The sequence below is a fragment of the Cyprinus carpio genome, chromosome A7 (genome assembly GCF_018340385.1).
Source record: "Cyprinus carpio isolate SPL01 chromosome A7, ASM1834038v1, whole genome shotgun sequence".
NCBI lineage: Eukaryota > Metazoa > Chordata > Actinopteri > Cypriniformes > Cyprinidae > Cyprinus > Cyprinus carpio.
In genome coordinates, this window is record NC_056578.1 from 1577959 (window position 1) to 1593451 (window position 15493).

The 15493-nt window shown below is 37.2% G+C and overlaps 1 protein-coding gene across 1 annotated transcript in view; it reads left to right on the top strand.

Annotated features, from left to right (window-relative positions):
• LOC109075737 (rho guanine nucleotide exchange factor 11-like) overlaps nucleotides 1-13636 on the top strand; it is a 34623-nt gene extending 20987 nt beyond the window's left edge. Inside the window, 16 exon segments of the mRNA XM_042759254.1 lie at nucleotides 1202-1342; nucleotides 1641-1717; nucleotides 2555-2680; nucleotides 2759-2876; nucleotides 3069-3247; nucleotides 3334-3409; nucleotides 4451-4621; nucleotides 4719-4800; nucleotides 4888-4965; nucleotides 5052-5086; nucleotides 5847-6117; nucleotides 7266-7492; nucleotides 8667-8741; nucleotides 9813-10123; nucleotides 10338-10473; nucleotides 11975-13636. Coding sequence (XP_042615188.1) covers nucleotides 1202-1342; nucleotides 1641-1717; nucleotides 2555-2680; nucleotides 2759-2876; nucleotides 3069-3247; nucleotides 3334-3409; nucleotides 4451-4621; nucleotides 4719-4800; nucleotides 4888-4965; nucleotides 5052-5086; nucleotides 5847-6117; nucleotides 7266-7492; nucleotides 8667-8741; nucleotides 9813-10123; nucleotides 10338-10473; nucleotides 11975-12033 — 2162 coding nt within the window. The 3' untranslated portion in view covers nucleotides 12034-13636.
• The last annotated feature ends 1857 nt before the right edge of the window (nucleotides 13637-15493 follow it).

Consider the following 15493-nt stretch of genomic DNA (forward strand, 5'->3'; position numbering starts at 1 on the left):
AAATATATATATAAAATCTTAAACTGCGCATTTAAAAAAAAATATCATATGTCTCATTGATTGTGTTCCCAAGCATCAGGCATCTGAATGCAAGATACTGTAGCATGTTTCGATTTGTCTGCATTGAGTCATTCATTATTAAGAAAAAAATAGCCCAGCTTCTGTTTTTGTTATTGATGTGTTGCACCAGTTTCCCAGGATTGACATGTTTGGTCTCTTGAGCACAGTGCTTTGTTCTCAAATGTTTGATATTCCATGTTTTCTGAAAAGTTACATTTACAACTTTGTTTTATGCAATATTTCAGTTTTTATGTAAAGTTAAATATGAAACTTTGTTTTATAGTTTTAAGTTAAATATGCAACTCCGTTTTTATGTAAAGTTAAATATGCAACTTTGTTTTGTGATATTCCTTCTTTTTTTTTTACGTACATGTTTACATTTGCAGCTTTGGATGGAAACATAGTTTCAGTCTCCTGTTAGGATTAAACACCCAAAATGTTACAGATAAATTATGTTGTACATTGCAACTAACAGTATTTTACTCCAGCTACATTTCTCTTCTTTTCTATCCTCGACACACAAACGTTGAGTTTTCACTGAAGTTTTTTGTAAGATACTGTATTATCCTTTTACCTAAGGCTGGGCAATATAGCAAAAAAAAAAAAAAAAATCTAGATTTTTTTTTTTTTTTTTTGAAACATTTCACCAGATTTTACGATTTTTAACTAGTCCCCGTGAAAACGTAACTACAACATGATCCAAGTAACTGTTTCTTTATCAACCTTCTAGTTAAAGAAATTTCTATTTCAAATGCACCACACATGATGCAAATGTTAAACAAATCATGTGTTAAATATCTCTGCAGAAAAGATGCATGAACCACAACTGCATCTTGTACAAACTTCTCTTATACATATTATATGTTCAGAAATAATACAAGAAAAATGCTTTACAAAAAAAAAAATCTCGAGGTAATTCAAACTCATTTCAAACTATTTGTTCTGTGTGAATATCACGTTACGGTCCTTCTGTTCAATCATTATTTTCTCTTTACTGATAACATATTGTCAAAGTGTCTAATTCTAACATTTGTAATATTTCAATAAAATAAATAAAATTGTGGCAAAACATTAGATTCAAATTAATCGATAAAATCAGAAAAAATTGTTTGGCGTCTGATGCTGTGATGTTGTTCTGCAGAGCTGTTCACCACAGAGGCGTCTCACCTGCGGACGCTACGGGTCCTGGATCAGGTGTTTTATCAGAAGATGCAGAGCGTCCTCAGTCCAGAAGAGCTGTCCTGCATCTTCCTGAACCTGCGGCACGTCTACGAGCTCCACGGTCAGTGCTGGTCATACACTGGTGTACTGTGAAGTTACAATTGTTTTCCCTGTTATTATCACACTTACATTTGTCATTGTTCATGTTTGTGTTAAATGCTGTATGTCTTGTAAGATATATATATATATATATGTATATGCATGCATGCAAGATGGAAGTGATAATAAGACTTGACTTGAAAGCTTGTGTAACAAACCAATGCTCTAAATCAGAATATGAACTGAATGCAGTACTGTAAGGTGCTCTGCCTAAAGCATAAATGTAATACTTAAGGTCTGATGTTGTTTTTCTATCCCAGCGAGCTTATGTGAGGCCATGAAGAAGCGCAGGGAATCGCCGGTCGTTCAGGGCATCGGAGACATCATGCTGGCCAGAGTGAGTGTCTTGCTCCTCTTTTCATGCTGGCCAGAGTGAGTGCCTCGCTCAGTTCATCAAAAAAATTAACATTTGCTGGAAATCTGATCTCTCAGGCCATCCAAGTTGTTTGTTTCTTCATCAGATTTGGAGAAATGTAGAATTGCATCAGTGTCTTATCCTCTGCAGTGAATGGGTGCCGTCAGAATGAGAGTCCAAACAGCTGATAAAAACATCACAATAATCCACAAGTAATCCACAGCACTCCAGAACATCAGTTAATGTCTTGTGAAGACAAGTGTTTATTTGATGTATGTAGATTATTGTGGATTTTTTTGTTTATTAGTGCTGCATCCATAAGCACCGTTTACAAGCCAAAACAGCTCTAAACAAAAACAGATGATGAACTTTCATACTGAAGGAAGCGTTATTATAGATTATGGACTATTTTATTAGTCTTAAACAATTAACTTTAGTCTTTAAGCACCTTAATGATGGATTTGTTTCTTATTAACATGCAGTGTTTCATTTCTCCAGACATTAACTGATGGACTGGAGTGGTGTGGATTACTTGTGGATTATTGTGATGTTTTTATCAGCTGTTTGGACTCTCATTCTGACGGCACCCATTCACTTCAGAGCATCCGTTGATGAGACACTGATGCAATGACACATTTCTCCAAATCTGATGAAGAAACAAACTCATCCTGATCTTAGCTTGAGGGGGAGGAAACTGTCAGCAAATTTGTATTTTTGGGTGAACTGTTTCTTTAAAAGTAATGTTTTGCTGATGAAGCGTGCGAGTCATGCAGTATGTGTGTGTGTGTGTGTGTGTGTGTGTGTGTGTGTGTGCTGTAGCTGGAGGGAGAGGCTGGAGATCAGTTCGAGGAGCAGGTGTCTCATCTGTGCAGTCAGCAGAGTCAGGCGCTGGAGCTCATCAAGAGCAAACAGCGCAAAGACCCTCGCTTCGCTCACCTCATACAGGTAACGCGTGCACCCCGGCCCTGTAGTGCAGTTCCCAGTCGTCCCAGTCGACTAATGTGTGTGTGTGCTGTCCGTCAGGAGTGTGAGGCCAGTCCTCACTGCCGCAGGTTACAGCTGAAGGACCTGCTGGTGGCTGAGATGCAGCGCTTGACCAAATACCCGCTGCTGCTGGACAACATCATCAAACACACAGAGAGTGAGTCAGGATCAGTGGATGTCGTATTCATCATATTAGAATGATTTCTGAAGATCATGTGACACTGAAGACTGCAGTAGTGATGCTGAAAATACAGCTGTGCATCACAGAAATACATTACAGTTTACAGTATATTCACATAGAAGACATTGTGAATTGTGCTAATCTTCTCAATATGTTATTTGTGTGCAGCGGCGTCTCCCGACCTGCAGCTGCTTCAGAGAGCTCAGGCCCGTTGCCGTGGGATACTGCAGGCTGTTAACGAGGTCGTCAGGGAGACGGAGCACCGGCATCGGCTCGGCCAATACCAGCGCAGGCTGGACCTGACGCCTCTGGAGCGGCTGGCCAATCCCGTCGCAGCACAGTTCAAGGTAGGAGCCGCTCCCTGTCCCTCACGAGCCCCGCCCCCTCATCACTGACAGTAACAGCGCTCTTCATGCTGTCGCCTCTCTCTCAGAATCTGGATCTCACCACCAAGAGGATGATCCACGAGGGGCCGCTCACGTGGAGGGTCAGCAAAGACAAAGCCATCGGTAAAGATGTGTGACGCACATGGACACATCACAACAGAATCAAGATGCAACCAACTCAAAATCACCATAGTAACCAAACTGTCTGCTAAAATGCATCACTTAATATAGGAGTTTTTGCTACGGTACAAATCCAGTAATCCACATTGTTGTAAAGGCAGTTTCTTTCCTATGGTGACTATGTGCAGTTCATATATAAAAATATATTATTCAAGCATGCAGTGTTGCAATAGATGTGTATGTGTGTATATGTATGTATGTATGTATGTATGTATGTATATATATATATATATATATATATATATGTATGTATGTGTATATGTGTGTGTGTGTATATATATATATATATATATATATATATATATGTTCTTTTTTTCATTGATTAGCTTTTTATTGTTTAAATAAGAATAAAAATGATATTTGTTAGGATTAGTTATTCTTTTCTTCTTTAGCCCTTAGCATATGACATGCCTGATTCTTATATTCTTATATAAAATATATTAAATTATATTTTATTGTATAACAATATCTTGAAATATTTTATATTATTTGTTAAAAGTTGTTTAATTAATTTTAATATTAAATATTTATTAATTAAATTATTAAAAAAAAAATATTATTTAATTTAATTATTTAAATATATAATTTTTTCTCGGTTTCGTTTAGGAAATGTTTTAGTAATTTTGTTGTGTTGTAATTTTTATTAGTAGGTATATATATATATATATATGTTTTATTTTTTTTATTAATAAAATCTATTGATGGTTATGAATATATAATAATTAGTAGTTTAATAATTAATTTTTATTGATAAAATCTCTGTTTTAGATTTATTTTAGTACATCAAGTGTTGTCTTGGGAAATAGCTGAAATGAAATAAGTTTAAGTCATTTTTTATTATTTTATTTCAGTTAACGTTTATAATTTTTTTAAGGAATGTGTTTTATGGTTTAAGTCAACTATAATAGCACACAGATGAGCTCAAAGCTCGTAGACGTGTAGTAAAGCGTGTACTGGTTTCTGTGTGGTGTGTGAATGTGTCAGAGGTGCAGGCGCTGCTGCTCTCGGATCTGCTGGTGCTTCTTCAGAGGGGTGCAGACGAGCGGCTCGTCCTGCGCTGTCCCTCACGCTCGCTGGGCGGAGCTCCAGACCTCAAGATCCCCTTCTGCCCAATCCTGCGCCTCGACTCCGCCCTCGTCCGATTGGTGGCGACAGGTGAGAGGTTCACTGAGCGTACTTTAAATAAAAAGGATGGATGGAGACGATTCAGAGTTACTTTAAAGTATTTGATGAACTCATTTCCGTCTTGCAGACAATAAAGCTCTGTATGTGATCAGCACGTCAGAGAGTCAGATCTACGAGCTGGTGGCCGGGACGTCTTCAGAGAAGAACACGTGAGTCATTGTCATTGGCTGCTCGTGTGAATGACAGGATTGCAGCCAATCAGGGAGCTTTATTTATTCCTTCATGTTTCTTCGCAGTTGGAAGGATCTGCTGGAAAAGACTATCTCTGCAGCCACTCAAGGAGCAGGATCGAGCAAACAGGGATCGCCAGCGCCGTACGTCACACCATCAGCACACAAACACTGAAAACTACAGCCGTATCCTCACTAGATCTGATGAACTCACGTCTGCTCTGTTTCAGGTCCTCAGATGCGCGATCATCTGCCAATCCTTTAGGTAAGAGCAGAGTGTGAAGTGCTCGACGACGACCAAAATCTGGAAATTAGAAATATAATGCCAGCGTATATACTACCGTTCAGATGTTTGCTGTTGATACGATTTTTTTATTTTTGACTTTTTTTCATCAAGGATGCATTAAATGGATCAAAAGTGACATTTATAACGTTACACGTTTCAAATAAATGCTGCTCTTTTTAACTTTCTATTCATTAAAGAATATTGGAAAATAAAACATATCACCATTTCCACAGAAATGAGAATCAGCACAACTGTGTTACACATTGATAATAATCAGAAATGTTTCTTGAGCAGCAAATCATCATATTAGAAGGATTTCTGAAGATCATGTGACACTGAAGACTGGAGTAATGATGCTGAAAATTCACCTTTGATCACAGGAATAAATTACATTTTAACAGATACTGTCAAATACAACAGTTATTTTAAATTGTAAAAATATTTCATAAATTTACTGTATTTTTGCAGCCTTGGTGAGCAGAAGAGACTTTAATGGACACTTTCGAACAGTAGTACATAATGCAATTTAATACATTCAATAAAAACAGCAAATTCCACGTGTGCAAAACTGCTGAAATGAACAGTTATTTTACACAGTTAATGTTATTATTCATTCAAAAGGCTGAAGATTTTAGACTCTTTGATTTTCTTGGAAATGTTCCCATTCTTACCGTGCACATTAATCTGAAGGTTTTTGTAATATTTGAGAGCATGACATCATTTCCCCCGTGTCTGTCAGATGTGTCGGAGTCGTCCGTGTCTCTAGAGCGAGACTCTGCCAGTGATGATGAAACCGCTCTCACACCGACAGACGGATCGGACACATGCCGTCATCAGGATAGAGTCGGATACCCCCGGACGAAAGCTGCTGTCGCCGAAGCTGCTCTCCAGGACGGTGAGCCATTGTGTTCGCTTGCTAGTCTGTTGTTTTGTTTCATGCAGGGTTTCCGCAGGTCCGTAAAAAGTCTTGCAAAGTCGTCACATTTAATGGTACAAGAAAGTCTTAATTATGATTTCAGGAGGTCTTAAATTTGGGGACGGGAAGACAAGAATTTATATGGCTTAATGTGTGATTTCATGAAATAAACATGAGCGCGGCACATTTCAAAGTCAGGGAAACCGCTGTATTCACTATGTCTGCTGTTCCAAACGCGCCACCTGCTGGTAGAGAATGCATTTGCGGTTTCAATAATCTGCTGTTTTTGTTCAGACCAAAGCGAAAAATCTGTTTTTTTAATTCATATAATCATTGTTTAAGTTAATATAATAATTGATACTTTGATCCATTTTCTTATAAATGGTTTAAAGGCTGAAATGTGAAGTTTATCATTTTATAAAACTTTTAGTTTTTTGAAAACCTGTATCTGAACTGTAAATCATGCTTTAGTTTAATATGTTACTATAGACATTGCCCTACCCCGCTCATATGGTATTAATTTTATTTGTGCAGGTCTTAAAAATGGTCTTAAAATCTCTTACATATAAAACCCTGGTATGTTAATCTGAAATTAAGAGTGAACCCTGAATCAAATGTTTGCATCTAAAGCAAGTTTTGGTCTGAAGGAAACCTTATATAGGTTTCTTAATCACTCTTTTATGTGGTTTCAACTTTTTTCTTGCCATGAAAAGAGCCAAGAAAGCTGGAACCAAACACCCGTTTTGAAGTAAAATAAACTAAACTAATAAATGTTAACACAAAAAACAATTATAAGTATATATTTTTGTTAACTGAAATAAAGCTTAAAGTATTAAATATCCATTTTAAACGAAAATGTGAAATGTTGTCTTGTCAACTAACTTAAAATAAGTTTAAGCTTAAATACTAAAATGACTAGAACTGAAAAATATATTAAAGCTAAATATTATTTTAAAAAGAGCTAATTATAGCGCATAAAAAAATACTAAAACCAAAGTAAAATGAAAACTAAAAATATGTAAATATTAATAAATAGTATACAAATAATACTAGAATAACTCTGAAAACACTTGAAGACAGGAGCTAAAATAGTTTTGTGAAGATGATTTCTGTCCACTCAAAAGTCAATCCCAGCTATTTTGCACATATGGCTTATAAAACAGAAAGTAAAGATACAGGTTGTTTTTTTTATTATGTTTTTTGCTTTACTTGCTACTTAAACATGTTTTCTTGTTTTCTCAGTGGAATCCGTCAGGTGGTTTTTATTGGCCTGGAGGATGGGTGGAGTCAGGATTCAGATGACACGCCCACAAATGAGACGGCCAATGAAAGGAGTCCTTTGACTGACGGAGCGGGGGTGGAGTTCTCTGATCCCGCCCCCAGTGAGAGGTCCAGCCAATGGGGGGAGGAGTCTGTAGAAGCTCCGCCTGTGGAGGCGCTGCAGTCGCCCGTGCGGGTGGTGAGGAAAGGTAAACACTCGGCACCATAAAACATGATGATCATAGCTCCGGAGCAAAATATCATGCAGTGATTAAAATCACATTTATCATCCAGTGTTTAGATTTAAAGGGATAGTTCACACAAAAATGAAAATTACCCCATGGTTTACACACCCTCAAGCCATCCTAAGTGTGTATGACTTTCTTCTTTCAGACGAATCCAATAGGAGTTATATTTAAAAAACGCTCTGGCTCTTCCAAGCTTTATAATGGCAGTGAATGGGTGTTATTTTTCAATAGTCCGAAAGACGTCAAATAAAGCGCATCCATCCATAGTGTAAGTGTCCCACACAGCTCCGGGGGGTGAAAAAAGGCCTCCTGAAGCGAATCAATGCGTTTTTGTAAGAAAAATATCCATATTTAAAACTTTATAAACCGAAATCTCTACCTTACGCTAACTGTCGTACACACATTCATTCTGGCGGATGACGTAGGTCCGGTGAGAATATGCTAGTCTCGCGAGAACCAACGTTTGTTAACAGGAGCAAAGGAAAACCAGTCTCCTCTTGGCTCATATCAAAATCCTCCAACATTTTTCTTTACAAATCTTCATTTTGTACTTCTCGTACGACAGCTAGCGCAATATACTATGGATGGATGCACTTTATTTGACGTCTTTTGGACTGTTGAAAAATAACACCCATTCACTGCCATTATAATGCTTGGAAGAGCCAGAGCATTTTTTAATATAACTCCTATTTGTCTGAAAGAAGAAAGTCATATACACCTAGTATGGCTCGAGGGTGAGTAAATCATGGGATAATTTCATTTTTGGGTGAACTATCCCTTTAAATATTTATTTCAGCTTTATTTTGTTAACGAAGATGTTTTTGATTTCCCTCTCTATTTTCAGAGAATTGAAGCGTTTCTCTTCTCTCCTCTGTCTCTGTCTGTCTCTCTGCATGTGCTCAGATCTCACTGTGATGAAGCTTATGTGATTTAACACACTTCTCTCATCTCTCTCTGTCTCTCTCTCTCTCTCTCTGTCTCTCTCTCTGTCTCTGATGTACTGCTGCTGTGGCTTCTTGTATTTGTCTGTTTCTAACTACGCGCACACCTCTTTCTGCACTCCTCTCTCTCTCTCACACACACTCTCACACACACACACACACACACACGTCCTCTCGCTGTCTTTCACACACAGTTGTGGGTGCGGGCTGTTCTCTTCCTGACGACATCACCGATGATGTCACTGCCGGCCAATCCTCTCGGGACGGAGGTGGGGCTAATGTTTATCATACAATACTCCTGGCAGATGCATTCTGGGCCGGTTTCCTGCAAACAATTGTGACTCGTCTCAAACTCCGTCACTTGTTTTCGGTCTCGGCCGACTGTGGAAATATAATCCGGGATGAGATTTGGTTTCAGTTTTGGAAGCCGGTCCTGAATGATCTGGATGCAGTCGTTCTCTCTGTCTGCTGTTGTTCTTCTCGTGAGTCTTGCAGCACGGTTCCTGCTGTGATCAACAGTGTGACTCAGAGAGGGAGAAATATTAGACAAAACAACAGTCAGCTGTGATTTTTAAAATCAGGAAGCTATGAGATGTTTATAAAGAATCAAATTTTATTTACTTCTTTTTAATTAATTTAAAGTTTTATTAGTTTTAACTGGTAGTCCACTAGTATGTTTTTTATACATTATATGTAATATATGTTAGGGCTGGGCGATATGGCCAAAAACAATCATATCTCTGCATTTTTTGGCTGAAATGCCATATATGGTATTTGTGTGTATATATGTATTATATATATTATATATATATATATATATATATATATATATATATATATATATATATATATATGTATATATATAAATATGTATATATAAATATGTATGTATGTATGTATAATATATATATATATATATATATATATATATATACACACACACACAATGTGTGTAATATTTCTAATTTTAATTTATTTTAAGTTTTCATCTAATATTTATATCTATATAGTTTATTTATTTTTTTATTATTTAATTTTAAATTAAAAAAAAATGTTTTGTCATTTTTATTATTTTTGGCTTAGTTGAAAATTCCTATTTAGTTTATTTATTTTTCCGTTTTAGTAATTTTACTACTTAAAAATAAAATTAAGATTATATATTAATAAAAAGAAAATAAAATTAATTGGCCAGGCAACATTTCTAATTTTCATTTACTTTTTCAGCTGATATTTAGACTTAATTTATCAATATTATTATTATTTTTTTATTCCAGTTTTATTTTTTCATACGTTTGTATTTTTAGTTTTTGTTAATAATAACAAGGCTGTGCTGCTTCCAGGAAACATGTTTTATCTGGTCATGCCCAAAGAGCCGTCCAGCGCTCTCACAGACGAGAGCAGCACCGACGAGCTCAAAGACTCAGACGCGTCTCACAACATCCATCAGACTCCAGACACGTCCTTCATCAGCGAGGAAGAGGAGCAGGAGACGCCCCGCCTCTCTCCAGCAGACCAATCACTGACTGAGACCCTGAGTCGCAGGGAAAGACTCGGCCAATCACAGCCAAGCCTCCAGCGACACGTGATCAAAAACGTGGATGAGATCTTCAGCACCATGGAGGAGCTGATGAGGAAGCTGCAGCACCTGCGGGTAACACACACACACACATCACAGCCGTCACTGTACAGGCATGTCCACACATGTCCAGATCATATTTGACCCAAAAACTAAAGAAAGAAATAAGAAGTTATATTTTGTATAATCCTTCTGTTTTCTTTAGTTTAATTTAGTTTTTTGTTATTATTAGGTTAGGTGTATTTCTATGTGTATCTATATATGTGTATCTCTCTATCTGATATCATAGGACATTGAAGCCGATCACTACAAACTCCTGAAGAAGTTAAGGAAGCCCGTCCCTGTGGATAAAATGTCAAGTGATTTTGTCTACAAGTCTCCCACAGCGGTCCGAATGCCATCACTGGACCGCGGAGCTGGAGATGGTGAGGATAACTGTCTCAAAACTGATGTTTAGAGGCCGTTTCACACTGAACAACAAAATTCAGTGCGATGACGCTTCTGAATCAAAACAATAGATCACTATGGGGCTGTTCACACCAGGCACGATCAAAACTAACTCAAATTTTTCCCCCGTAGTGTTCAATCCATTATAAAACATACAAAGAGTGCAGGTCTGACTATCATAGAACCAAAATCCACTTTAGGTCACAATCGGACGTTATTACTAGCACTCGATGATGGTTTAACGTGGGTTTTAAACAAAAACATTAATAATCAGATGCATTTTGATAATTGTACTTCTGTTTATATTTTAAGATGTATTCTTGTAAACATTATAGATAGTCTGTGTTTCTGTTGAGCAGCAGATGATGTTAAATCCATACACTCTACCATTCAAAAGTTTGGGATCAGTAAGATTTAATGAAAATAATCTGCTCATCAAGACTGCATTTATTAGAACAAAAATACAAAAGAAAAAAAAACTTAATTTTGCAAAATATTACAATATAAAATAATGTTTTCTGTTTTAATATCCTTCCAAAATATAATTTATTTCTGTGATGCAAAGCTGAATTTCCATCATCATTACTGCAGTATAAAGAGTCACATGATCCTTCAGAAATCATTCTAATATGCTGATTTATTGTTAGAATTATCAATGTTGGCAACAGTTGTGCTGCCAGATATTTTTTTGGAAACTGTGATAACTTGGGAACTTTTTTCAGGATTCTTTGATGAATAAAAAGTTACAAAAAAAAAAAAAGTGTTTATTCAAAAATATAAATATTTTCTAACAATATAAATCTTTGTGATCACTTCTTAACAATTTAACACATCCTTGCTGAATAAAAGTTTTAATTTCTTTCAAAAAAGGACTTTTGAACTGTAGTTTATATTGTTCGAAAATATTTCTATTTTAAATGCTTTTCTTTTTAACTTTTTATTCATCAAAGAATCCTGAAAAAAAGCATCACAGCTTCCAAAAATATGAAGCAGTTTCAACATTCATAATAAATCAGTATATATAATGATTTCTGAAGATCATGTGACACTGAAGACTGGAGAAATAATGCTGAAAATTAAGCTGCGCATGACAGAAATAAATTACATTTTAATGTATATTAAAATAGAAAAACGTTATTTTACATCATAAAAATAATTCACAATATAACATTTTTCCTGTATTTTTGATCTAATAAATGCAGCCTTGAAGAGCATCAGAAACTCCTGTAAAAAATATAAAAAAACTTTCTGATCCCAAACTTTTGAAAAAAATCTGATGAAAAATGCAATGTTGGTTGGCGCCACCTAGTGTGCAAGTGTGGATTAGCAGAAAGCGATCAATCGTTTCACGCTCGGTGTGAATCGGCCTGAAGAGTTTAGCGCACTTTAGCATGTTTAAATCCATTTTCCAGAGCAGAAAATTTTCATAAAGTCTTCAGCTCCCGTGTTATATTTAATATCTCTGTGTTGTTGGTTCAGGTAAAGAGGGCGTCTCAACAGAACCAGCTCAGCCCGAAATCCAGTCCACTGGTTTCTGACACTTTACACTGGACCTGAGAGAGGACTTTCATCTCGCACACACAGACTCGCGCAAACACACACTCCGCACTCTATGATGTAGCCCCTTCCCAGCATGCCTTGCGCCTGGAAGCACCATCCAGGCTAAATTATGTGTTGTTTGTGTCAATCAGAAATTCGTGTCTGGGGACGGACGACACTTCGGCCAGCGGCGAGAAAGAGAGGATGAAAAAGAAAGTGAGGATTGTAGTAGCACATTCGAGATGTTGTTGACGAAAGGCGTAATTGTGAAGAGACGCGCGGAGAACAGGAAGTGAAAAACGCAAGTGGAACGTGAACTAGCGCGGCTGAAGACATGACTCCGTCCTACGAAGGAAACCCAGCACTTTACCTGCTGTTCGTCTGTTTCTCGTCAGGAAACTCGTGAATACAAACGGGCGACGCTTCGGCCGCGCATATCGTGAGCCGCGTCCGTTTACGGATAAACTGCGTTGACAAATTCAGGTTCTTTTGCACTGGGACCCCTGTGGAAATACACGTGGGGGGGGAGGGGACGAATAAGGATGTCTCACGAAATCATTGTTCGTTCGTTAATATCGTAGCTTGTGAACACTATGCGAAAAAAAAAAAAAAGGAAGGAAAACTAAAAAAAGTTGAAGGTTTTATTTTGAAGGTTTGTGCTCAAATATCAAACGAACGTACGTTTGTTCATTTCGGTTTCTACGCACAGTTTAACACTATCGCACAGTTCGTAACTGGACTCCTGTTTGTATCGTAACGTTAAAAAAGGGGCGTGTCTGTGAATTCTGACATCATGTCATGTGACCTGCAAGCTGACACACTTGTATTACGTGTAAATACTGTGAACTTTTGTCGCTCGCCGTTTGCGGTAGTTCATTCGTAGCTCAACGGGTGCTCGAAACACAAATGAAGGGATCGGGAACTCTAATAAAAATAAAAAAAAAATGACGCGACTTTGCGTTTGAAACACAAGCGTCTTTATAAGTGTTTAACTTGTACACCTAACCTGCCCGAGGAGGATTGTTACCTCGCCTCCTTTTAAGGTCGTTTCTTTTTATTATTTTTTATTTTAATAATCGTTTTTGCGAGTTTATGTGTGACTGCACAACGTGTTTAACGCGGATTGAATTCGTCGGCGGTTGCTTGTATGGATAACTACTGTTAACTCAGGTGGAGAAATGTAGACGTGATTTCTCTCGTTAGCTTTAACTCTCTCCCATCGCGACTTCGGTTCCTTGCTTCATTCCTCCATCGTCCTACATTCATTCATACTCGTCAGCGGCTCGACGATTTGTACGCTGCACAACGAAGAAACCCATACTCGTGCGAACTACTGAACGTAAAGGTTTGTTTTTATTTTCGTTGACTCGTGTAATATAGTTGACGCGGCCTGTTTTATATGTTCATTTTCTGTAAAGCTCTAGTCGTTTCTTTTAATTTTATTTTTGTAGATATGACAAACGAAAAGATGTGTAAATTATTTTCTCTTCCTCTTTTTAAAAACGGCGCGATTGTTAGATGCACAGAAGGAAAATGAAGACCCATGTTAAAAAAAAAAAACTCATTTGTTTTGTGAAATTAAAAATGTTAAAACAAAATAAATACTGGTGTGCAGTGTGTTTTTGGTGGTGAGTTTTAAGAATGGTTTCTCGAAAGTATTCAAAACGAGTCCGGACCGATTTTCTTCTCACATTCCAGTAACTTTATCTCTGAAAGGGAAAGAAAAGCTGCTGTGGAATTGGATAAGGCCTTTGAAAACAGACTGAAGCATGAAAATTGATATCTGTCAATATTGTTGTGTTTATTAGTGTGAAAAGTAATAGTTTTTAGCATTTCAGAAGCATTTTATATATAAAGTTGAGTGCAGGAATGCAGTTTGTATTGAACTTTTTTTGGTGTATGGATATGTTATATTTTTTCTTAAAAGGCTAAAGTGATGGCATCATTTGAGGATTTATTGATCTTTTTGAACTGATGTGTTTTCAGGAAAAGAGTCATAAATGTTAGATCAGGGCAAGCCGTTGCATGGTTTTTACATCCTGTAATTTTATACAGTGAATTAATTACTATTTCTGTTGGCCAAAAGCACACTTTATATGTTACCTTTTAGATTTTTGCTCTTTCAATTATCACATTTTGCGTAATGTGTGAAGCTGCTGTTTATATTTTGCTGAGAAGTCTGTGACAGCTTAACCCATTATAGGAATAGTTTGTTAAATGCATTGTATTATTATTAATATTATTTTATTTTTTCCCCTAGTAAATGTTCAAAAGCTTTTTTTAGTCACAAAGCATGTGTCAGTACAGAAATTGAAATTAAACCAGATAAAAATTATAACCATATATATAGTTTAAATTGTTCCTAAAATTATTTAAATGTAAGCAAATAATACAAACCTGATGTTGTTAACAGCATAAATATACAAATAGCAAAACTGACTGATGTCAAATCTCAGACATTTCAGAAGTATAGTTAAACTCATATGCACAAACAAATACAATTTAAATAAAATTTCCAAAAGTGAGGTCATTCCTACATTTTTTCCCCATTGATCTCAGTAAGTTAATGTGGTTCTTATGACTAGTGTATTCTGTTTGTGTGTGTGTGTGTGTGTGTGTGTGTGTGTGTGAGAGAGAGAGAGAGTGTGAGAGAGCGAGAGTTAGTGTATGTGTGTGCGTGTGTGAGAGAGAGAGAGTTGGTGTGAGTGTGTGTGAGAGAGAGTGTATGTGAGTTAGTGATTGAGTGTGTGTGGGAGAGAGAGAGAGTGTGTGTGTGTGTGAGAGAGAGAGAGAGTGTGAGAGAGCGAGAGTTAGTGTATGTGTGTGCATGTGTGTTTGTGGGTGTGTGAGAGAGTATGTGTGTGAGAGAGCGAGAGTTAGTGTATGTGTGTGCATGTGTGTTTGTGGGTGTGTGAGAGAGTATGTGTGTGAGAGAGAGAGTGAGTTAGTGTATGTGTGTGCATGTGTGTTTGTGTGAGTGTGTGAGAGAGTATGTGTGTGAGAGAGTGAGTTAGTGTATGTGTGTGCGTGTGAGTGAGTTAGTGTGTGTGTGTGTGTGTGTGAGAGAGAGAGAGAGCGAGAGTTAGTGTATGTGTGCGCGTGTGTGAGAGAAAGTGTATGTGTGTGAGTGTGTGAGAGAGTGTGTGTGAGAGAGAGTGAGTTAGTGTATGTGTGTGCGTGTGTGTGTGAGAGAAAGTGTGTGTGTGTGTGTGAGAGAGCGAGAGTTAGTGTATGTGTGTGCATGTGTGTTTGAGTGTGTGAGAGTATGTGTGTGAGAGAGAGTGAGTTAGTGTATGTGTGTGCGTGTGAGTGTGTTAGTGTGTGTGTGTGTGTGTGTGTGTGAGAGAGAGAGAGAGTGTGAGAGAGCGAGAGTTAGTGTATGTGTGTGCATGTGTGTTTGAGTGTGAGAGTATGTGTGTGAAAGAGAGTGAGTTAGTGTATGTGTGTGCGTGTGAGTGA